This window comes from Leuresthes tenuis, unplaced genomic scaffold (genome assembly GCF_036924035.1).
Source record: "Leuresthes tenuis unplaced genomic scaffold, fLeuTen1.0.hap1 SCAF_15, whole genome shotgun sequence".
Classification (NCBI taxonomy): Eukaryota; Metazoa; Chordata; class Actinopteri; order Atheriniformes; family Atherinopsidae; genus Leuresthes; species Leuresthes tenuis.
In genome coordinates this window covers 21,067,728-21,091,716 of record NW_027325369.1, presented here as the reverse complement: position 1 = coordinate 21,091,716, position 23,989 = coordinate 21,067,728, and the positions used below count along the sequence as shown (strand labels likewise).

Here is a 23,989-nt window from a genome sequence, read left to right as displayed (position 1 = left end):
AGTTAACAAATATCCACCGCGGTAAAATAATCACATTCGGCTAGTATTTTTGCAAAAGTAATGCCCAAACCTCACAAATTAGGTTGTACAAGTAAATTGACTCTGAATGGGTGAACCCAACGTACAATATAATAAATACACGCCTCCTTACTCATACAGTAACTACACAAAACCCTTTCCGTAAACGTCACATTGGCGGGAAGTTGATCGTGCGTCAGCCTGCAACGCAGCCGGCATTTTAAAAACGTGTTTATGATAGTCGGTTCCAGCTGTTGACGGAGTCCAACGCGGTTTCATGTTAGCCGTGCAACGATGTCTACTTCATCTGTGTCAAAGGTAAGGATTTCTCCTGCTCGCATGTGTGATAAAGCTCACGAAACCGGCATGAAACAAAATGGCTTCATCACTTATGTGTGTGTATGTGTGTGTGTTTGTGCACTGACATCGTTTGTGACCTGTGGTCATCCCAGGGCTGCTTCGTTTTCAAACCCAGTGCTAAAAAGAAGAAGACTCTCGATTTGGGTGAGCTTGGGCGATGTTTAGGGGAAGTAACTTCCCCCCCCCCATTTTAAGTTTAAAATCGCGAGCTGTCAGCTGTTTTTGGGGGTTCTTATCTCGTTGATGCCGTTTGTGCGCAGAAAGTTACTTCATCCATGGCTGCGAGGGTGCAGAGAGCAGTAAAACACGATACAGGCTCTGTCAGGATCTGTGGGACAAAATCAAAACCGACACAGAGGTAAGAGCTGATGTTTCATGATGGTGGCATTTTTTTTTAATGTTCTATTACATTTTTATACAGGCGTGAGTTGGCAAGGGTGCCCCAAGATTCAAAAAGGTCCTAAACACCTCCCAGAAATGAACTCTTATTTCTCTAAGAAACACAGAGTCGACTAAATGAGATGCAGGAGTGATGGACAACGAAACAAGTAAAATGTGATCCAAAACCACCACAGTTGCACATGAACTTGCTACGAAGACGAATAGAACGACCAAAACGACTGCGTTAAAAAAAGCAAGGAAGTCAAAACCCAACTCAAAATGACTAAATGACACATAAAAGCAGTGATGCTTTGATGCATAATGGAGACAGCCACTCACTAGATAGGGTTATAAGATTTGCTCGGTGTTCGGTCCCGGAGTTTGAAGGATATTTTTTCCCCTTTTTAAGCTTTTACAGGATGAACTCAACAGGCAAATCTTGGACAGCTTGCTGGAGTTCACCAAAAAGTGCTCCCTCTCTCGTCAGCACAGCGACTGGACGTCGCGGATGAGAGCCAGCGAAATTCCCACAGCCGCCCTTGTGCTGGGTATGCAGCAGATAAAGCAGTTGTGTTTCACATTAGAGTTCACAGTTACTGCTTTTCCCTGCCTGACCTCCTTTTCATTTTCACCGTAGGTGTGAATGTCCCAGACCATGACGTGACTTTCCACAGTTTGTCTGACCTGCTCCGGCAGTCCGTCACTCCTCACGTAGTCTCTGTGCAGGCCAAAGAGTGTGCAGGTAGGAACTCGGCTGACCGATGGTGCATTCGGGATTTCAGCTCCGTTTATTGCATTCAGATCTATATCGTTTGCTTCGTTTTCTTGTCAGCATTGAAGCATTTGATGAAGAAGGTCCTGGAGAGACTGATGGATACAGTTGTTGCCGTGGATGATGACGAGGAGGAAACTGAGCAGACTCAGCTCCACAAGAGTGTGCACTGCTCTCTGGGTGCGCTCTGCGACTGGTACACTTCAAAGACAACGGTGCGGGCACAACCAATGCCGGGTTTTTGTGCTTTCACGTTTACACTTAAGCACATAGCAGCAGTTTGAGTTGACAAAGTGTTCCTATTTTGTGTTTTAAGAAATCCAACTCCCCAGGGAAAAAGCGCAGCACTTCAGTGAGGGAGGAGCACCACCAGCAGCAGCCGCCTGTGGTCATCATTTTCAAAGATTTGGAAGCTTTTAACCCAAGAGTTCTTCAGGACTTCATACTCATATGCAGGTGGGTAAGACCTCTCGAGTCATAATTTAGTAACGTTCTGAAGCAGCTGGCACCTAAACTTGTTCCATCACCTGCTCAGATGTATGTGGTCTAAGATGGCGTCTCTGTTAACTGCGACTCCACAGCCGGTACATCGAGCGGCTTCCCCTGACGTTCATCTTTGGGGTCGCCACATCGCCCAGCACCATCCAGCACATGCTGCCCCACTCCGTGTCCTCCCTGCTGTGCATCGAGCTTTTCCAGTCCCTGTCCTGCACGCAGCACCTCGCCACAGTCCTCGACAAGGTAGCTTCAGCCTGACACCCTGTCCAATCAAAGAGCAGGGTGTTCATCTCTCGAACGCGCTTTAATGCTGCTTTCTTGGCTGTCGATGAGGTGCGAGTTCGACACTTCGTCATTTTGGCTTCTGGCTTGTGTGCAAATGACTCATAGTGGTAGAAACACTGCTTAACTCATTTTCATCGTTTCCTTTTTGCCTTGCTTGGTTTGCAGTTGATCCTGACTCCTCAGTTCCCCTTTAAACTCAACGGAAAAGTCATGCAGGTGCTGATCAGCATCTTCCTTTACCACGACTTCTCAGTCAGAAACTTCATCAAGGGCCTGCAGGTAAGTGTCAGCGTCTGAACCTCCGTCCCGGTCCGGAAACGTAGCTCGGACGAGCAAACCCCCCGACACCCGGTGACTTCTCCCTCTCTGTGCAGCTGGCCCTGTTGGAGCACTTTCACTCGCAGCCTCTCAGTGTGCTGTGCTGCAGGAAGAAGGAGGCCCTCCTTAACGTGGCGCAGCTCGGTCACGGCGACTTGGAAAGGATCAGGCAGCTGCGGACGTTCAAGAGGTCAGTCTGTCGGCTCTTTACATTTTACATGTACAAATACACGCTTTGACATCTGTTTTTTGATAAGTGTGTGTGCATCGTAGGTACATGGAGAAGCAGGAAATGGAGGAACAGAGCAAGCTCACGACAGATGACACTCATTTAAAGGTGCATTCTCTGTTTTCCCTCTTCATTTTGCCATTACTGGGGCACATATCTGCTAACAGTCCATTTTTATTTTTTAGGAGGTGTGTCAGAAACTGATAAAGGAGCTCCGCAGGTACCACAAGAACTATTACCCCATCCTGAGGTGTCTCCACACTCTGACCTCATCATTACCTCGATATCCTCTTGGAAAACAGGCAAGAATTTGCAGTGTAAACTCTCAGCGTACTAGAATCTTACCTGATTGATGTCACTGGTGTCTGTTGTTGTGCATCGCAGATCAGGGAGCTCCATTTGATATGTCTCGAAAAGAATGTGTGGGAGACTGAGGATTACCAGTGTGCCATGAAGCTTTTAAGGTAAGAGAGTTGATCTCTGTGTACAGGTTAAAAGAAAATGATAAAAATCTGAACTTCAAGGCATCTTTTAATATACATCTTGTGATAAGTATTCCTTGTGTCTGTTATTACACGGTAATTACTCCCATTTCCCTCCAGCAAATGTTATTTACATATTTCACCACATATTTTTTATTTTAATTTGTCATGCGTAAACTTTTTCTCCAGGATGTTGGCAAAAGACGAGCTTATTGTGTTGCTCCAGAGGTGTGCGGAGATTCTGCAACCGGTCAAGTCGAAGAAGATAAAGAATGCTCTAGTCCAGCTCGAGGAACTGCTGGCTAAATTCAAGCAGCTGGACAGTGAGTAGTAAAAAGAAAAAAAAAAAGGTTCCAAATGCATGATTTTACTCTGTTTGTACAGAAGGTCTCGGGTTTCTCCCCTCTCACAAAATGATTGCTCGAAGTGGAATAACCTTCTGAGATGTAATTCTAGTCTTTCTGCTTCTTTCTTTGCAGCAGCTGCCGCCGAAGTGGCCTCCAGTGTGGAAGACTGCGTCATCTCCCCAGTGAAAGACCTTCAAAAGAAAACGGACCTCTTTCAGCTACAGAAGGTCGGTCTCCTGGTCGGTCTGCCTAAGAATGGCTTCCTCGCCGTGTTCATTTGAAAAGATTTCCAACCTCTGGAGAACTGGTTATTATTAACACTGAAAACTCTGCGATTTTTTTTCCCTTCGTTGTTGCAGACCCTGCTGGAGATGAACGAATCGCGTAGATCAAAGAAACTGAGCCCGTTTGAGACTCTGAGGAATGAAGCTCTCGAGTTCGTTGACAGTTTAGTGAAGTAAGCAAAAAAAAATAAAAAATAAATCGATAAATCCCACCCGAGCTCTGCTCTGCGACTCTATACAACTGTGGTTGTTTTACCCAGGAGTCACCTGCCGCCGCCAGAGTCTCAGACTCTGAGCGAAGTGTGCTACTACAGCTCGTCTGGCACCGTGCGACGCCACCTCAACGCGACTCCTCGCACCTCCATTCAGGCGGCGCTCAGCAGCCCCTTCTATTATCTCCAGGTAAGGGTCTTAAAAGCAGGAGTGACCCAGAGCTCTTTTGTGCTGCTGCTGCTGCTGTTCCCGTCCTGCTGCGAGGAGCACCTCCCTCTCACAGTGTTCCCCACTCCTTTCAGAACGACAGCTTGAAGGCTGAAGATGGAACGGTCTCTAACGCAGCTCCGGATATCTGCATCGCATACAAGCTCCACCTGGAGTGCGGCCGGCTGATCAACCTGTACGACTGGCTCGAAGTGAGTCTAATGCCCTCCTCAGAAGAACAGCATTTGGGTTTTTTTACGTCACAGCTTTAACAACCGCGCCTTTTTCAGTTCTTGTGTTTTTGTCTTCTCGAAGAAGTGGCTTTATTGATCGAGCAGATCAAGTATTTTTATTGGTCCAGGGTGACTTGGGACACTGACACGACTGATCATGTGTGTTTGTTTGTTTTCAGGCCTACGCCACTGTGGTGTCCGCTGCAGAGGGCATCGATCCAGACTCGGACAGTTATGGGAAAGTGGATGAGGTCAAGCAGTATCCTTGATGGACAAATATGTCTTAATTTATTTCTTTATTTTTTTTCTGGATGCAAGGTTCACTACTTTGAAAGACTGAGCAATTAGTTCAACATAAATATCTATAGACTGGGGAGATTCATCATGCACAGCAGAATCGCTTAATTTAGGGTTTGGAGAGATCTTTGTACACAGGAGACTGACCTGAAGCAACACTGGATCATAACCGATGATCACGTAGAAGCCGCCGCATGAAGATTTCTGCAAACTATTGTCAGTGAGTGTGAGGTCACAAAAATGGGCTGAAGGCGAGAGGAAACTTGCACAAATTAGGAGAGGAGCCAAATGAAGCAACACGAGTTGTCTGGGGTTTGGTTCTGCGAACGGTTTAGAAACGACAATAATATTACGGCAGCAATGATGAATTTTTAAATTCTGATGGTCTTTAAATATGCAACAAGCAGTCCTTGCGTTATAATGACAAATGTGGTCAAGACCAATCATTCTAGGCTAAATATTTAATTGCAGTTTCAACTCTTCATCCCTTAACTTGTCCTTCAGCGCTCGTTTCATCCGTGCTGTGTCGGAGCTGGAATTTCTGGGCTTTATCAAGTCGACCAAGCAGAAGACCGACCACGTAGCCCGACTCACCTGGGGGGGCTGCTGACCGCTACCCCGACGAAGGAGAGAAACCTCTGCAGCTGTTAAAATGTCTCCTTTCAGTCCCCGCTAACTTTTGATATGTTTTTTTTCTATAATAAATTATGCATTCCACGCCTCTTCAGTTTCATATTACGCTGATCACACACATTGTTTCGCCGTCTAAAGATAAAAACATTGCTTTCAGGTGTTAAATGTACTTCCACCGGGTCTCTCTAACAAGAACAGTGCGGATACGAACTCGGACGGATGTTCAACATACAACAAGATTCTCAACTCTAAAGATTTTTTTATTGGGTCCCCCCCATAAAGTACAACGGTTTCAAAGAGGATACCAGCAGAGCAAATCTCAAAATAAATAAAAACACTGGTAGGAAGAAGGGGGAGAAAACAAAAAAAAAAAAAAAGAAGGCAGAAGCCCACTTTATGCCGAATTTTAAAAAGCAGTGAACAAACTGCAAACATCTTTCTGTTCGTCTTGTTTCTTGCACTTCCTGTCAGATTGACCAGCAGACCTTGTGTAAAACTCTTCACTGCTTTATCTCATTTACAAGTAACGAACATAAACAAGTGACAAAGCCTGGAATGCTGGGAATCATTACAAAAGTGAGATAACTGTAGATACATGTACAGCTGGAGGAACAGAGGCCACTGGTAGAGACTGGGTCCATTAATTGACATTAGGAAGCACCTAGTTGCTTACGACAGAGTGGTAACAACCAACAACAGCTTCATATAAACCTTTGCCCAAAGACAGATATATGGCACAGTGAGAGAGAAGTTTCATTTAAACAAGCTAAACTGAATCTCTTACGATGGCGAGCGGCGTTTTTCTTTGCTGAAATATCACATGATAGCTTGCAGAGAGAGAGAGAGAGTGAGAGAGAGAGAGAGAGAGAAGGCCATCTTGCAAAGGTTCTGTGCCACACTCAGGAAACATCTGGAGAAAAAGGGAGGTGGAATGAAGTACAGAAACCAGTTAGTTTAGACTTCAAAGGCAGACTTTCTCACTGATAATGTGCCAGTGAAACGGGAATGTGGAAAAAATAATATCTTTAAAAACTCACAGCTTGCAGGCTGCTCCCCAAATCGCCGCATTAACTGATCGTGTGTGAACTTGACGAAGGTGTCGTATTGCTCTGCAATTCAAAGAACAGGGAGCGACCGTTAGGACTGCTCCACACTTACCTGTGCACCTTAAGAAAAATTACACTGATTGGTATTAAACAGTGATGTAGTCTGGTAGCTCAGCCAACTTGTTGATAGTTGACACAATAAATGGTCGGTTTAGTAAGTTAGTACTTACTCATAGTAACCGCCATTAGCCAAGTAACAGAAAACTGACCGATAACACGTTTTCAATTATAAACAACTGCTATGTGCCGAGAGAAATGGCTTTGAAATTATTTATTTTTCTGTTCCGTCCACCTGGAGCGTGTTGTGTTGGCTTATTTTTCTTTAAATTCATAGCATCTCCTCTTCTAAATGAACCAACCTGCCAGTTTTGAAGTCATGGTCTCCTCATACTCTTCCCGCACCTTTTCTTCCCTTTCTTTCAGCAGGCGTTCGCAGATCATTCCAACTTGTCTGAGGGTGAATAATGGCTGTTCTTTTCTAGTCGGAGAGACGCCTCCTGAGCACGTCCCTGTTTATAAATCAAACAAATTCTCAGGATGCCGATAATAGTCGCTTTTTGTGTCAAAAATGCCATCGAAGAGTCTGAAAAACCAACCTGTCATGCCGGAAACATTCATAGTGGAGGACTGGGATGGGGATTCTGGAGAATAGCAGCACTCTGACTGTTGGTAGCCTCCGTCTAGATGCTTCCTCTTTTGAATGCGTTTGTACTCTTGTTTGATGCCGTTGAGGATTTGTTCTAGTGGGTCAAAAGACAGAAAAGGGTATATCTGTAAAGTCTGATCAGCTTTTATGATAAGCAACCAGTCCAATCCTTTTTTTTTCGTGTGGCTCAACATGTTGTTAATATTGTTTATCATGAGGTTGAATCACTGTGGCCAACTTAGGCGCCGTTAGTAACATTACCTGCGCTAAGTCTCGAGGACGACTCCCCAAATGGCGAGGGCTCTAGGCTGAGGTACTTCCTAGGGGATGAAGACGATGGGGCTACTGGGATGCATCTTCGTCGTTTGGGGGACGTAGGACTCATCAGTGGATCGAAATCCATGGTCCTCTTCAGGGTGGCTCCACACGCCATGACTTCAAATACAAAGAAGAGAGAAAAGATGGTTCAAACACCGTAAGAGGACAATAATGAGGTGATAACACCGATAACTTTAGATAAAGGCTGATCGTGGTTACTCTAATGCGACTCGTCAGTAACGGTGTAAATTCCCAGCTACAAGCCGTCTTCCCTTGCCAAGAAATACATGTTGAACATAGTGCGCAGCTCGGGCTTTAAATATCTAGTAGCACGCTAACGTTAGCGTTGCCCGCTAGCCAATAATCAAAAAGAAAACAAAGCTAACGTTAGCTTAGACCACCGCTGACAGGAGAGTACGTTCTGTTGTACAATTCAATAAACCTGATTTTCTTTTACCTTTTGAGGGGGGGATAGGTATTTCTGACTGCGTTAACCAACTCGCGTTGTCGTAAAAGTTGTTTTCCAAAAGTTGAAGCGACGACCAGCCAGCGGGCCAACTATCAGCCGTTAGATAGTGAGGCTAGCTAACGCTGCTTAGCAGCCTGTTTTTGATATGAGGCTGTATCGGCTTCTCCGGCTCGTGACGTCAGGTAGGAAACATAACACAACGCAACGCATTCTGGGTTATGTAGTGAAATAACGCACAGGATGGGGCTGATATCGTCCGAAATGTTTTAACCTACATCAAGAACAGTTCACATTTTAAATTTAATTAGTTTACGTCTCAACTTCATAGTTTCATAGTGTAGTCAATGCTCGTGGTCATGGTAAATCAATTTCCAAGAATCTCCACGAGGGGGAAGTGCTTCACTCTTTAAACTGGCGACTCCTGGAAGCTCTGAGGAGTTGATGGCAAATTGACTAAATTGCGAACAAAAGAAAATACATATATAAGAAAATACCATTATTAAATGCTTTTTTACTCCCTCTTATTTTTAGAGCTGCATTTTAGCTCTCCTAAGGCTAATCGCCTTGAGGTACGAAACACAACATAAAAATCATACACTCAAATGCATTTATTCTTTTAAAAAGAGTGGGGAAAAAAGAGGCCAATAAACAGCTTTTGACATTTTATTGTAAAAAAAAAATTTTTATTAAAAAAAGGATGCCAGAGATGTTGATAAAATTATCATTAAAATAGACAAAGGTATCGTATCTACTGAGCACATATCCTTGTTCGTACTCGTTATCAGACACAATGGCACTATGGATGTTCCACACGAATAGGGCTGTACAGCCTTGAACAATATACTGTAATTGTTTTAATAATCACATGTTGAACAACAAACTATGCAACACTCCCCAGATTACTACATACTGAAGTTTTGATTTGATCAAAAACCCAAAGTGCGAACCACCATTTTGCTTTGCAAAATTACATAAATAAGTAGTTAAATAAATAAATACACAAGGAAACATTGGACTAAACTGGGCATCTGTCAAGCTTATCTAAAATCATTCATTTTCAATTTTACTTCACTAAAGAAAGGAAACATTTTCCTCAAAAGCATCTTTTCCCATTCAGATGAGATATGTTGCATGACAGTCGACAGAATTCTACTTTGAATCACGGCCACAGTATTGCTATATGATGTAGATATGAAAACACAACAGGAAACGACTTTTGTATTTACAAAGCTGGAATCTGTTATATTTTCTGCACATTTAAAGTAGAGTAAAGATGACCAAGCATAATGCTGTGACAGAAAATGCCTTTGAGCAAAATATCTTTTTTTTTTAAAAGATGCAACATCATCTACTGAATTATGTAAGACAATCTTGTAACACAACGAAGGCAAAATGAGTAGGGTCACCACACGCTACCATACAGAGTATAACACAAATTGCTGTTGAGAAAAAAGAAAGAATCAGCTTGTTTTTCAGTTCTGTATCTCAGTCCTTTTTGGCTCATTTCACAGTCACAGAGCTGTTCACTGACAGGACTGAGGCGATTACACACCATCTGTTCTTCACAATTGTACCAGCACAGCCTGTCTTTTAGACCGCCTCTGCTGTAGATGTCTCAGTCACTCCAGAAACAGTAACCTGGGCTACTTTTACTTGAGTCTTACCACCGCTCCCTCCATCCTTCCCTGCCCCACCTGCAGTGGCTCTCACACTCCTACTGTTCCAGTCGCTCTCACCGCTGCTGTCCAGAGGCTGTGTTGTGCCCCGCCACATGTGACAGATGTTGAGGAAGGCCCTGCGCAGGTCCTTGCTCCTCATGGCGTAGATCACAGGGTTCACGGTGGAGTTGAGCAGGCACAACATGCTGCAAAAGGCAAATACAGTCTTAATTACATCGTTCACCTTCCCAAAGAGGTCGTAAACCATGATGGCTAGGAGTGGACCCCAGCAGATGATGAGGGCCACCAGGATCAGGACCAAGGTTTTAGCTAGACGGAGGTCCATCCGAGCCTGCTCAGGCCTCACTGTCTGCACTTTGGTTCCCTCTGCCGTGTAGATAATCACGCTCCTCTGCGAGCTGCGGCTCAGCATGCGGACAGCGTGGTGGTGGGACTTCCAGAGGATGAACATGTAGGCATATATGATGAACAAGACCAAGATGCTTGTCATTCCAATCCAGAACATCAGGTATTTCTGGTCAATGAGAGGGAAGATGTCTGAGCAGACCGAACCGAGGCGCTTGCAGTTCCAACCCAGCAGCGGCAGCAGTGAGATGACAATGGAAATGGTCCACATCATACTGAATGCAATCACTGCTTTAGTCTTTGTGACAATGCGCTTGTACGCCATGGGCCTGTGGATAGAGATGTAGCGGTCGATTGCAGTGAGGAACAAACTGCCCACAGAGGCAGTGAAGGAGGCGATAACCCCAGCCAGCTTGAAGAGGAAAATATTGGGGCTGTCTTTTCTGTGAAGGACATGAAAGTCCAAGAAGCTGTACACAAAAATAATGCTTCCTATCAGATCTGCCACTGCTAGGCTACCTATGAAGTGGTAGGAAGGCCGAGATCGAAGTGTCTGGGAGTGTAGGATCACACACAGCACCATGAGGTTCTCCAGCACCGTAAATGTACCCAGGGTGAGTGCTAAGATGGCAACTGCAAGCTGTTGACTGGGAGTGAGGATCATAAAGCATTCCAGGTTGTCCACTAAGTTCTCAGCGCACTGTGCGGCTCCTCCTCCCTCCACAGAGGTGGCGTTGTCCAGGATGAAGTCTGACATGTTAGTGGGAAAAATGGGAGAGAGGGCGGTGAAAATGACCTCCTTATTCCCAGGGATGACCTCAGCGAATGAGCTGCTGATGGAGGCAGCGTGAGACTTCTCAAAGTGGAATCCATTCTTGACCAGGCTGGAGTCGACTGAGGGGCCGTCATAGCTGGCGTCGTTGGAGCCGAGATACTGGGCACCTGTTGTTAGGGTGCTCATTGCGGTACCTGCTATTCGATGCAAAGCCAGCTTCATGGCTGGTTTGTGGCTGCAAGATGCTCAGTGAGGAGGCGAGTGGTGTTGCAACATTAGACACAAACAAAAGGACATCTACAAAGACAAAAGGACATGTTTTTCATGAAGAATACATAAAAGTGTTTTTAATGACATCTCCATCCAAATCAATCTGTAACACTAATCAGCTCACTACTTATTAATGATTAATAAACTGGAAAATAACTGTGTTACTGGGGGAATCTGTGTATCAGCCAGCTGACTCCTGAACAGATGCCTCCCAGACAACAGTGGGAAACTGAACAGTTGATGAACCTGTGCAGCCTCAGGGGACATCATAGCATTATGTATGCAGGACAGTGGGGGCTTTCTTATTAATTAAATAAGGTCATTACGCATTAAGCTTCTTCCGGCAATCACTAGATTAATTAGGCATCATGAGAGAGACTACAAAGCGTAAACATATCTGATCCCTGAACTATGAAAATATGTCAGTAATCACGATATCAATTATTAACAGCCAGGTTTACATGATGATTTTCAAATGAAACGTTTGCTAGTTTTGAAACGCTATAATTAGAGTTATATTAGAGTTATATATTCACACGTACTATAATTATAGTACGGTTCGTTTATATGAAAAAAAACTAACACAACAGATATTTATTTATATTACAAATACATTTTATAGTGATTTTATAAGAGACATACCTTGATTTTCTCAGAGCAAATATCCCGCACACAGGTCCGTGCCGCGGAAAAGAAATTACTCTAAACCGAGAGTAAAAATCTGTGGCCTAACTCCAATGAAGCGAAAAGTGACTGTGAAGTTGCTGTGGTTGCTACTGCAGTGATTGACCAGGTGAAGAACCCCGCGTGGAGTCCTCAGCTAGAAACGGTGAGCATCAAAGACATTAAAGCAGACTGATAGCCGACGGGGTGTGGGTTTGTTTGGGAGAGCGGGCGGTTATAAGGCTGCGCTTTGTGCGCCTGATGGTCACGTGGTCTGAGGTGTTCGAGCGCACTATGGGGAGCGCATCCGCCAGCATCATCCCCACCTATTTATAAATGAAGACAGCAGCCGCTGGCAACACAGAAAAGCAACTGAGTTGTGTGGAGATTTACCTCCTCAGCGTTCATCCAGCGCACTTTTGTGCTGTCACTTTAAAGCTCAGACTGAGAACAGATGAAAATGCACTGATTACAGATGGAGTCTTTGAAGACTCCCGAACAAATGCTGGCTTATTTTGTCAAGCTGCTCAAATTTATAAGTAGTAATTGAATATGACTGTGGCAAACCAATGTTTTACCATGACAATGTAAACGCAAGCAGTGTAACAATCCTCGCTTTAAGCCACCCCCAAACAAAAGGAGATGGGGGGCAGTGGAGGTTTTGTTAGATGAGCCCAGTAATTTTTGGATAATTTCAACCCTCTTTTTGGAAGCCAAAAGAAACCTTAACAATTGTGGCAACTGAAGAAATACTTTGTTTATTGATACATATGCTGCTGTTTACAATAAGGTGTCCGAAACATTTTTAAAAAGTCGGATAAGGGGCAAGAAAAGCCTGTCAAAGCGCAGCCTTAAAGAAATCCTGATGAAAACTAGTCAGATTAATTGAGTAGTATGACAGCAATCGAGTATAAAAAGAGGAAAACAAAAGGAACAAAAGGAAAACCTTTTTTTTAAAATTCAAACTGCAAAACAGTTGCGGTTTTCATCATCTATATTGCATAATTCTAAAAGGTTCTGAGAGGACAGAAGACTTCTGTGTACTCGAGGGACAAGACTCAACACAAATACTGAATGAGCATCATCTTCTGCAACACTGCATAAAGATCATGGTTTTACAGTACGATCATGATTAACTCGGATGTGGAAATCACTGCACTGGGGTTAGAAACTCTTCTGAAAACAGTTAATCACTGCATCTCCAAATGTAAGTCAAGACTCCTCCGAAGATGAAACGTACATAGATAAGATCCAACTATTCTGCTGCTTCTCTGGATCCCGGCTCATATCATAGCACTGAGATGATGAGGAAAATTGTTTCCTTAATCTGATTAATAATTATTTGAAGGAAAACTTGGAAACCAGTAGTGCTGTGTCTTCCTAAAGAACAGAAGGAGAATATCATCTGTGCACAGTTTAAAAGTTCCACATCTGTGACAGCACTGTTAATGCTGAATGATATATATACAGGTTCTGGGAAAACTTGCTGCCATTCAGTTCATGTCTGCCTCAGGGAAGGCCTGGCTTATTTCAGCAAGCCAGTGGCAAAATACTTTTTTTGTACATATTACAGCACTGTGCTCTCTTGTTGAAGTCCAGGTGCGAAGCCAGTTACCCACTGAAAATATTTGGTGGGTTATAAGGTGAAAAATATAATAAAGGAAGGCCGGAAATGTTTGAAATCCTGTAAAGTAATACAAAACATTCCTCTTTCAAAACTACGACAATTTTCATGGTAAAATAACCAGTCGTGAACTATGTTGGGTTGAAATTAGTTTGTCAAAGTACAACATCAAATATGCTGCTGATGTGATAATTCAGAGGCATTCTGCAAAATTCTGTCACTTAAAGTATATATTTTTCTGGATAACTTCTTTTATTTCAGTAAAAGCATGCATGCAGTTTCTTCCGACGCTGCATCTGGAAAAGAGCTGTTCCAGTAATCTCACGCTTATATATAAATAGGAACCATGCTGCATAATTTGAGTGCAATTTTAAACTCACAGTATCGCTCGGTCCATTCTGAATATCCTCCACCATTTATTTATCTATTTACAGCAGTTGGGGGTCACATGAACACTCCATTAAGAGCTCCTTTCCTGCCCCACGCAGCTGCACAATTATTTCCACTGAGCATTCGTTGAAGTGCTATCTCCCAAATTACATGTATCTCGTTGTGGAAAATACATGAAATTTGGCGATCCAGCAGAATGGGAAAACAATGAAAGACACTACTCGTGATGCCAGCCTCCACTTTTGGCAGAGTCCAAGTGGCCGAGGAGACATCCAACAAGCAGGGAACACTTCTAATGCTGATTGTGAAGAAAACCCAAGCAGCCAGTGATCACTCGAGGCAGAACAGTTTATGCAATGTGCTCTTTTCATAAAGTCAGCTCATAAGAGAGGGACAGAAACACCGTGGTTGTCACAGGTGAGAGGAAGATTAATCTGTAATTAATTCAGATATAAAGTGACTTCTGTTTGACTATTTGATGTTTTGCTTAAAGATTCTATGTTTCGCTTCTATTGTCCCCCAAAGCAGGGGGATGATGCTGCAATCTACCTCCATTATAATAACTATGATCATTATTTCAGAGACAGAGGGAGATATTTTAAACACAAAAGCAGTCTACAACGGCAAAGGGCCTTTGTACAATGACAACAGCAACTTGTGTGTGCTTCTGCTGTTGTCTCACGTCTAGCCTGCTTTGAGGATGAATATTGCAAGGGATTTACATTGATTGATTTTAGAACGATTCCACATGAAAGCACCATTATGTAGCCCATTTAATATTGATCTCTCACCATTTACAGGCAGTTGTTATATGAGTGGCTGCCAGCATTATGGAATCATTAGTCTTAGTCAGGAGAGAGTCCTCCAAAGTACATACTCTCGTGCATTAACATACATCAAGAAATGTGTCAATGAGTTACATTTAAAAAAAAAAATTGATTTCTCTCATGTGTTGCTTGTCAACAAATGTATTTGATAGGTGCTGCTAATTGTTTTGTGGAAACCAAAAAACAAAAAGCAATGTGAGCACACGAGGTGTTACCAGACGAGGCTCTAAAGCAAGCTGCTGATGTGTTTGTTTGAAGGGGCTGGAGGGGGAGGACGGGTGAGCAGGAAGAGATGCATAAATAGAGTAGGAGAGGAGGCTGTGGCTGATAGCTCTTAACCATTTCCTAATCTGTCTCTTCCATGTTCTGTTCCTCCCCAGATGGAGACACTTCATATTATAGCCAAGGTGACGCCTCAAAGTGCAAAAAAATTTTATATGGCTAACAGTCATCCTCATTCTTCCCCTTATTAAGGTGCCTCGCTTTCCTGTAGGCAGCTGAATATAATTGGTGATCCATTTTCAAAAGACTTGAAGTGCTTCAAACCTACAGCAGAAAAATAATCAGCTAGAAGTCAAATCTGAAAGTTTCTCTTTGTGTTTCTCCAGCTTAAGAAATTCTGCACTCATTGTTCTTAAAGGAAACAGCAGCACTGCTGAAAGCAATAAAACTTGTGATAAAAAGAAAACACAAAAATCAGCACCTTAAAAACATTTAAACAGGTTGCACCGCGTGAATTTCCTTTGCAGAAAATGCAGTTTTTGCTGCAGCAGAATAGACCGACTGACAACATAATGGTCAGTGGGTAGAATCTCCTTCATGCACCATTTAGTCATGTAAAGACCATTTTTAATCTCAGCAGAACACAGTTGTAATCACAAAGACTTAGCAGGTGGTTCAGTGAATGCTCACTTGCACAGACAGTGCAAATGAATAGCACAGACACACAGGAGTCACTCAAGCAGAAATGCCCGGGCTAACTGTTTCGCCAATGTTAACCTTCGTGGTTTTCGGTTTAAAGCAGCGGTGCAGTCGAATCCCTGCAGCCTCAAAGGAGATCTGTGACAGCGTGTGAGTCACTGACTTTTCCAACTGAAAACGCAGTCATGAGATGCTCGTGAAAAACCAGCCCTGTAAAATAGTAAAAATGCCATCCAGAGTAGTCTTGTAGTGATACTGGCGTATTCATAGCCAGAGGATCAATCCCCGGCCCCGTGTGCAGCTGCAGAGCTTCCTTGACTGACAAAAAACCCAAATGAACCTGACTGCCATGACACCAGCAATCACTTTACCTGGAATCACATGGCTATTTTCTGTCAGAAAGAAGAAGACTTGTGAAATTGAATCTTTATTTATAGCTCTGCAATTTCCTCATTTCATGCGCAGATTTCCTACAGAATGTGTGTGTCTTTTAATTTGATCTAATATCATATACACAGCGTTGTACTTCAAAAACATTAGACTAATTCTAAGTTAAGAGGACTATATATGAACACAGTCTGGTATAATTTTTAGTCATGAAATGCATGTCAAAGTAGATAGAAAACTCGAGGCAATGCTCTACATGTGTGGACTTCCCACTGCTGTCATTTGTAAAGGAATGAAAAGTGAAAACATTTCATACCCACCATAGTACCTATCAGTCCTCATTCTGCTGCACTATGTCCTGTTTATCCAACAATTACTGGCAAATACATACAGCAAACTGTCTCAGGGTGCTTTCACATCCCAGAGGAATTCTTTCATCACAGAGTGTCTCAGCTTTGAGCTTTATCAAAACATTAAGAGACCCTGCTGCAAATGAAGCGACATTAAAGAACAAACTGTTCAAAATTGGTTTGAGATTTGTTTGTCGTCTTGTGTTTTAAGGTCAAGCTGATTTGCTACGTCAATGCCGTACATATTTTCATGTTTTCAGCAAAATGAAAGGAAATACTCCTCTCTGATTTTACCATGAATGCCTATTAAGCATTAAAGTGTGTCTGGAAAAGTAGACACATTTAGATTCTAAAAGCTCAATAAATGATGAAACATACCTTTGATACGATAATTCATGAAGGATTTATTCAAGTAAAGTCAAACAATATTGCTGTATGGGTGTGCCTGGACCTTCTTGATCAAAGGTTAGGACGAAAGATGGCCAATTGTTGAAGGTGACATTTCAAATGATTTGTTTTCTGACATTTTGCCCAATGCAACGTCCGAAAATAAAGCTGCCTTTGTGGTGCCGAGCAGTTCATTTCTTTGCTTGAGTCAGTCGTGTTTTGGTTTTCGTGTAGCGTGCACGATCAGTTGCAACTCATCATCACTGTGAATTGTGAGACTGACGCAATGCTAAAATGATTTGATTTGTACAGACGGACACAAATTATACATGACTTTCGGAGAAACGGTTTGTGCGGTTTGCAGATGGATCAGATCTTGTTACACAGGTATTCCCACATTTTTAACATGTGATAGGCCAATGTTGTGAGAGGGCTTGTTTTCTTTTTCAAGAGCCCTAACCATCCTGTTGCATGCGTAAAGCTAAAAACCTCAGATGCCCAAATTAAATCAAAGAGTGAGTTAGAGCGACCAAAAGAAAAAAAAATTTTAATAAAAGATGAAAAGCACTGGTTTTGACAGGAAGGGATTTCAAGTTTCCTTCCTTTCTCCTAATACAGATTTTTGTCCAGCAAGTAAAATCTTTGTGTCCACACACATGAAAAACCATAAAAACTTTGAACTTTGGATGAAAACATGGCTTTGATCTCCCAGCTCTTTAGCATTTATCTGGATTTGATTTAACTAGTATTTAAACTGCAGCAGTGTTATGTATTTTAACTTGGCATTGCGCAATTTTTGTGGTTTGGTAATCCATCAGTAGATGGATCCAAATCATCAGATTTAGTTCTCACCTTAGTTTAAAGTAGCACCAGAGAATTTGGCAATTTCTTTGCTTATTTTTTTGCGCATAGTGGCATATTTAAGCACCACTGTCATGAAAACAAACATGTACGAGAACCCTCCAAAATACACAACTATAGTCCCCAAAGACACCATCAAAAGCCCGCAAAAATGTCAAGTGATCTAAAACAGCCCTCAGATGCTTTAGGGCTGTTTCAGACCTGGGAAAGTGCATAACGAACGTCAATAAACTTAAAAAAGAATCTTCCATAATCTGAGTGTATTTGGTTTACAGCAGACACAGTTGATACATGGTCAACCTGGTTACTGATCGTAAACAATTCAATGTGATGTTCTGCTCAGAGTATGCTGTTTGCATATATATATCAGTGATGTGTTTCAGTAGACAAGCACATTATAAATTATATTAGACACATCACACCCAGAGATGTCCTTGACAGGTAGAGCTCACATCTCTTCCTCCAAAAGCAATCATAGCCATCTGTGCTGGAAAATAGATCAATGGCTGCAGAGTATGAGCAAGCCTGCTGGCCACCAGCCATCCTGCTGATCATAGATGATCCTTCACTTTACGCCTTATACCCCCCCGTACACTTTTCATCGCATCACAGCTTGTGCCCTAAATGACTTCAGGCTCACATGAATACAATCTAAACTTTGAATCATCCTTTGTGTGAATTATCACACGAAGGCAGCACTGCTTTACAGAATCAGTCTTTTATGAGTGAAGAAACTGGCTTGGGGTAAGTTTTCAGTTTTCAGTCATGCATTTTTTCGCTATTCACCCTCACGTCTGAGATGTAGCTTGCCTGTGTTGCCTTTTGAAAAATTCTCTTTTTCTAAATGGAATGAATAAAACTCTGTCCTTGGGATTCTTAAGTAATCACACTGAAGCCCTCCTGAAAGCTCTTTCTCTCTCTCTCTTTTTTTTTTGCATTTGGACAAAAACAGTAAGAATATAAGAAATGCACCAGAAGTGATTTTAATGCTTGTTTTGCTTGCTTCATCAAACTATAAATACCAATGTTCATGGTGATACATTTCTTTTAGTGAGAACTGATAACAGCCGCTCATCCCCAAACCTGTTTCATTTTTTTATTTTTTTATTTTTTTTACCAAACTTTCATTTGTAAATCTGCTGCCATCAATACTTCTCCTCCTCCTCCTTCTTTTTGGTTCACTTCCACATCCTTTATTAGCAGGCAGTTGTTTTCTAAAACAGGCAGGCTTTGTTGGCCTCTGGCAACATTTTGAAGAGTTGGGAGTGGAGATTTATGGAAGCAGGCTCGAGTACTGTATGTGGAAATGACTCCAAATCAATTGACAGTGCCCATTTTCATTATAGTGAAAAGAACAAATCCACCATGAAGAAGAATAAGTTGTACCGGGCATCAGATGGACAGATACATGTTAGCTGGCTCAGTGTAGTTTAGTTTAATGAAATTCGTTGCCTACATGGTTGCAATTTGTTGGATGAAAAAGAAGAGTTTCACAAGATTTTCCATTTCAAGTCACACACTGGCCTCTCTCCCCCTGCGAGGAGTGTTAGGAAATGTATTATTTCAGTTTTGGCTCTTTGGTTTAACCCAGTTTTGTAAGGCAGGTTCAGCCCTCATCAATCTTTCTCAAATACATGTTCGTGGATGAGGTCAAAGGTCCTGACCACCGAAGTCGAGAGTTCATTGTTAAGTTTTGATTGATTAATGATGTGTCATGCAGCTGCACCTGTTTCAACAATGGAATCAGCACATTATCTGTTTTATCTCTCACTGAGTGCTAGGTGTCACTACAACCTCCGGCATCACCACAACAGCCTCGGTTAGCTTTTCAAAGTGAGTGTGTATGTGTTTGTGTGTTAATGAGTTGCAATGTGGAGGTCTGTGGCATCATAAGTGTCTGAAATATTTCCTTGATGTACGAGCTCTGGGAGCTGGTGGAAACAGTCGCATTATTAAAGCCAACATGTTTTGACTCTGATCATTAGAAAATGGGATTCATGTGGCGTGTTGGTGTGCTTGTAAACACATTAGCAATGATTTGTTCGATCTGTTTGACATCACAACTTCTGAGATGTCAGAAGTGTCCAAACAGCCATTTCATTTAGCTTTAAAAAAAACTGTATATGTCTTATACTTTTGAGAAATACCAGATTCAATCTTTTAACCTACAGTCAACAGAATGAAATGTTTCTTTTCCTCATTACACTTTCATTCTGTTGACACTGACACTGAACAACACTGAATTTTTCGATTTATTCTTTTTTTTTCTTTGTAGATACCTTAAGAATCTCAACAGCATGATTACATCAAAACAGACGCCTTTCATCCAGTCCTAAAAAAACTCCCTGGTCCCTGCTGTACAACACACACACAAACACAAAAGGGCCAAACCAATCAAATGTGTTCAAAAGAGACAAACACGGGGTTGGATTCATTCAACTTGGGACTGAATGAAAGGTAGAGTTTAAAAGCATCAGATAAAGCCAGACAGCCTGAAAACAAACCTTGAACAGGCAAATTATCTGAAAACCAAGTCTCTTAAGGATAGAAAGGAGAATTCGGTGTTATGCAGGCAATTACAGTGAAGGTCTTATTGTGGCATTGAACTGTTGGCTAACAGAAGCTGAAAAAGCTGATCTTATTGGGAGAATGACCATCCTTTATGTCATGCAGATGTCTGCTGGAGGTGACTTTAAGGAGATGTAATGTTTCTCAAAAAGAGTGGTTCCTCCTTTGGGCAGCATGAAACTGTTTAATATGTGCACAAGTGGAACAATTGGAGTTAAAACATATAACATTCTTGAAAGCCAAGTAGAAAAAGGACATACTAGAGATTCTTAACACATTTCACCTCCAAACAAGGCTTACAGAGAAGTCCCATGTGTTTTCTGTTTTCTTTGTGGACGTAGTTTTATTTCATTATCAATTTTTCAATTAAAAAAGAAAATGTTGCTGACTTACTAACAGACACGCGACTGACTGATGAAGTCACACTGTTGGTCAGCAACATTTTAGCTGCTCTTCTTCCCAAATGTTTTGACTCAGAGCCTCGGAGCTCAGTGAGAGCGCAGCTGAAGCTGTTTCCATCCAAGAAATTTGTAGGAGAGAAAATAAAGTGATGTGAAACATATCCGCAGACATAGTACATGGCAATTCATCCATAATGCAGAGAGCTCTGTGCCAGCTGGCGAATAAACAGTTGCCATATTTTAAGAAGGAATGCCTTGCGAGTGTATAATGAGATTGCATGACAGTCAGCAGGGATCAGACATAGCCAGTCGACATGTTCATGTAGCCCTTGTTAAAAAAAAAGAACATTTCAGGGTTAATAGCATTTTGCAAGTGTTTTCATGTAGAGATCCATTAATGGGGAAAGCACCTTCATCAAGTTCCGAATGCACCCTGTGGGCAAGAATTGTTTAGCCAGCTCAAGTATCTAATCACAACTGGATAAAACGTTCCCTCGGAAGAATTCCCAAAACAATTAGTTTCCATCTATTTTTGCAGGTTTCCACGTTGGCCGCTAAAACGTTAATGATCTGTCATGAGCTGTCCCAGTGCAGTACCAATGGCACACCAGACAGACGTGAATAATTGCAGACTTGACCAGTAAGCTTCCTCCATTTTTGTTGCAGCTGACTCTTTTTGCATATTAAATCTGTCATATCTCTGTCTTCTGCTTCTCAAGCTCGTATGCTTCAATTTCTCAATGCAAATTGTTGGAGGGTATGAGAGGTAGCCATCATGCCCATGTGAAAAAATATTTGAAAGCAAGTAAGTCTCCTGCTTAAGGATTCACCAAGATATTTAGAACTCATTAATTGATAACCAGTACAGAAGTCATGTGAATGTAAGAGAAGATCATTCTAATTTGCAGCAAATTGTCAAACAAGCAGATGAGTGGCTCAACAGATGCAGCCTGCAATACATCATCAATGAAATGACAGACAACGATCACTTTATTACTGAACACACATGAACACACATGGAACATAAAGATGAATGAGATGCTTTGAGTATCTTTGTTATCTGTACCTTACTAGACACACTTTATTGTTTAATACTAGTTTCATAAGAACAGAATATAATGAATTGCACTTTTAAAATGCCGCTGCATTAATCCCTGATAGGCATTTAGAAGACCACCAAGTCAAGAGACATTATCACAATAGGTTCTATATGTGTACATTTCCACTAATGAGGCTGGAAACAGCCGCCTGTGGAGAGTAATCCTGCCTTCACATCCTGTAGGATGATTTTGTGATTCTCTGTGCAAGACTCAACATAGTTATTCCATTAATCTTTGTGAAGCTTTTAGTGAGACAGTCTCATACAAATAATCTGTGTGTCTGTACTATATGTGTAGATATTATCAGTTTTTCTCCAGCATACTTGTAACGTTCGAATCTTAATTGTTATGTGTGTTAAGTTATTGATTTGTGTCATTTAAAATAAAAACATGCTATGAAGCAAAAGTCCAGTGTGTTTTTCAGTATTACTCAGCAAATCGTGATATTTTATTTTTGAAAAAAACAAATTCTCACGAGGATTTTATACACAACATTTTATAAAGAAGATTAAAAGTACTTTACATAGAATAAGTGTTTAAAAGAAGAGAAAACAGCCTAAAGCCCTTTTTAATGATAATTTACAAAATAGATGGAAAAACGAAGTATCCTTAGCTTAGCCTTTAAAATTATGACAGCTCAGCAGAAAGACTGTTTTTCCCTGATTTGATTATATATAATATACATATTAAGGTCATGCTCAGTTCATATCCATTTGTCAGACTAACCTCCTTGGTTACCATAGTAATGAGTCCTACCCAAGTTTAAGATTAGTTTATTCACAGAAGAGCACAAAGCAACATATACATATATATATATATGTTTTGTCTTTTTTGAGTGTGTTTGTTTATCACATGTTTTACTGTATGCAAAAACATGCAGTTATATTCTTGCCAGGTCCTGTAACATTACCCCACATTGTTGTTTGACATTTTGGGTGGTGTCTGATGGCTTTTTTGTTAACCTCATCAGGATGACAACAAATTAAATTCAAAATGTGTATGGCTGTGCATGTGCAGGGCTCAGATGGAGTTTTTTTTTTTTTTTACGACAGTGGTGTTACAACGCACAACTGGTGAAGCCAAAGAGGAAAAAAGGGTGACAAAGGAATTTTTTTAAAACCTAACTATACAGTAACTGACTGACAATAAAAACTATTGATTTCAGATACACTTGGGTCAACTGAACATTTAGCCAGTGTAAAATTTTGATTATACTTTTTTTCTATGTCAATTGAGGGAATCTTTATGTCCACTATGACAAGTACAATTGTACGTCCACTACAACAAATTCACAAACTGACTTTTACTTGGTGTTGTTCAATTGGTGCCAGCAAGTAATTTCAACATATTGCCTGCGATCATCAATTTCCTTTCTAACGATCTTTTGCTAGAAAGACAACACTAACCACCCCCTCCTGCTCCCTTTCACATCATTTTTCTCACAGTGAAGAGTGGCAACTATCGACATCATTACATCGTGACAGAAGTGGAAATGTCATCAGTAGTGTGATGGCAGCTTTGTTGCTGTAGAGAGTGGAGGAAGAAAATGTTATTGTACATTTTTCTTGTCTTAATTGTGAAATTGCTACGTATTTTTCCATAGAGCAATGTATTTATTTTGCAGTCTGTCATGAGATTGCCGTGTCTTTTCAGAAACTCTCGTGACAACGCATTGAACTAATTATACATTGACAGGATGTGAAGGAACTGAAGAATTTAATTAACATATTCTCCCTTCCTAGAGCATGTCAGAGCAGCAGTATTTCTAATGGGCAACAAATGTCTAATGGGAGTTGAAAAACAGCTTAACATCGCTGTGCTCTGACACATATTATTCCCAATTAATTACACAATGGTGTAAACAAAGATGAATATGTGTGAGCAGTCAAAATGCGGCATCAAGCACAGCACAGAGGGCAAAAATTTGATAAAAGCTTTTACTGCATGTCTAAATTTACTGAGCTAATTGGACTTCCATTAGTTTCCAGGAGAGCCTTATCTCGGAAACAAGCACCAATCCAAGTCGTTATTAGATTAAAAACAGAATGATTTCTTATCTTCATTAAGTTTTAGGATGTTTTGCTCTATCAGATTGCTTATTTTCTCAAGATCTGGATGTAATCTGCATAGCTATGATAAGTAAATGTTATAGTTGCTATAAGGTAACTGCTATAAGCAACTCATGTTTCAATTCTCTCTTAGAAAATTCAAAATAGTAAGCCTAAACTGGTTGCAAACGAATGATCCAAGAATCAATTCTTATGGGACACGGTCGAAGGATATAGGATAAATAAGCTGAATAAACAGCCAAATTAGCAAATAAGATGGGAAATAATGTACATGAA

General features: G+C 41.4%; 3 protein-coding genes across 3 annotated transcripts; 1 reads left to right on the top strand and 2 right to left on the bottom strand.

Annotated features, from left to right (window-relative positions):
* Nucleotides 1-192: 192 nt before the first annotated feature.
* orc3 (origin recognition complex, subunit 3) lies at nt 193-5,627 on the top strand. The gene is made up of 20 exons (XM_072365683.1): nt 193-336; nt 471-522; nt 639-736; nt 1,169-1,307; nt 1,397-1,501; nt 1,592-1,746; nt 1,848-1,987; nt 2,113-2,272; nt 2,480-2,593; nt 2,689-2,822; nt 2,906-2,969; nt 3,047-3,163; nt 3,246-3,325; nt 3,533-3,666; nt 3,823-3,917; nt 4,050-4,147; nt 4,235-4,376; nt 4,490-4,606; nt 4,807-4,886; nt 5,429-5,627. Exons 1-20 carry the CDS (start codon nt 313-315, stop codon nt 5,532-5,534), a joined length of 2,154 nt encoding a protein of 717 aa, XP_072221784.1. The 5' UTR covers nt 193-312; the 3' UTR covers nt 5,535-5,627.
* A 297-nt stretch (nt 5,628-5,924) lies between these two features.
* LOC140270444 (akirin-2-like) lies at nt 5,925-8,254 on the bottom strand. The gene is made up of 6 exons (XM_072365586.1): nt 8,085-8,254; nt 7,571-7,744; nt 7,260-7,403; nt 7,023-7,172; nt 6,595-6,666; nt 5,925-6,467 (listed from the first exon to the last, which is right to left on the bottom strand). Exons 2-6 carry the CDS (start codon nt 7,740-7,742, stop codon nt 6,457-6,459), a joined length of 549 nt encoding a protein of 182 aa, XP_072221687.1. The 5' UTR covers nt 7,743-7,744; nt 8,085-8,254; the 3' UTR covers nt 5,925-6,456.
* A 582-nt stretch (nt 8,255-8,836) lies between these two features.
* LOC140270271 (cannabinoid receptor type 1B-like) lies at nt 8,837-12,036 on the bottom strand. Its single transcript, XM_072365397.1, has 2 exons — nt 11,808-12,036; nt 8,837-11,192 (listed from the first exon to the last, which is right to left on the bottom strand). Exon 2 carries the CDS (start codon nt 11,115-11,117, stop codon nt 9,687-9,689), a length of 1,431 nt encoding a protein of 476 aa, XP_072221498.1. The 5' UTR covers nt 11,118-11,192; nt 11,808-12,036; the 3' UTR covers nt 8,837-9,686.
* Between the last annotated feature and the right edge of the window lie 11,953 nt (nt 12,037-23,989).

What these genes read in the sequence shown, in the direction of transcription:
- LOC140270444 (XM_072365586.1), bottom strand. Translation starts at nt 7,742, where the DNA reads ATGGCGTGTGGAGCCACCCTGAAGAGGACCATGGATTTCGATCCACTG. An exon ending in GAATGTTTCCGGCATGACAG is followed by an intron (nt 7,173 to 7,259) that starts GTTGGTTTTTCA and finishes ATTTATAAACAG; the next exon opens with GGACGTGCTCAGGAGGCGTC. An exon ending in CATGACTTCAAAACTGGCAG is followed by an intron (nt 6,667 to 7,022) that starts GTTGGTTCATTT and finishes TTTGAATTGCAG; the next exon opens with AGCAATACGACACCTTCGTC.
- LOC140270271 (XM_072365397.1), bottom strand. Translation starts at nt 11,117, where the DNA reads ATGAAGCTGGCTTTGCATCGAATAGCAGGTACCGCAATGAGCACCCTA.
- orc3 (XM_072365683.1), top strand. Translation starts at nt 313, where the DNA reads ATGTCTACTTCATCTGTGTCAAAG. An exon ending in GGTACACTTCAAAGACAACG is followed by an intron (nt 1,747 to 1,847) that starts GTGCGGGCACAA and finishes TTGTGTTTTAAG; the next exon opens with AAATCCAACTCCCCAGGGAA. An exon ending in ACCTCTTTCAGCTACAGAAG is followed by an intron (nt 3,918 to 4,049) that starts GTCGGTCTCCTG and finishes TCGTTGTTGCAG; the next exon opens with ACCCTGCTGGAGATGAACGA.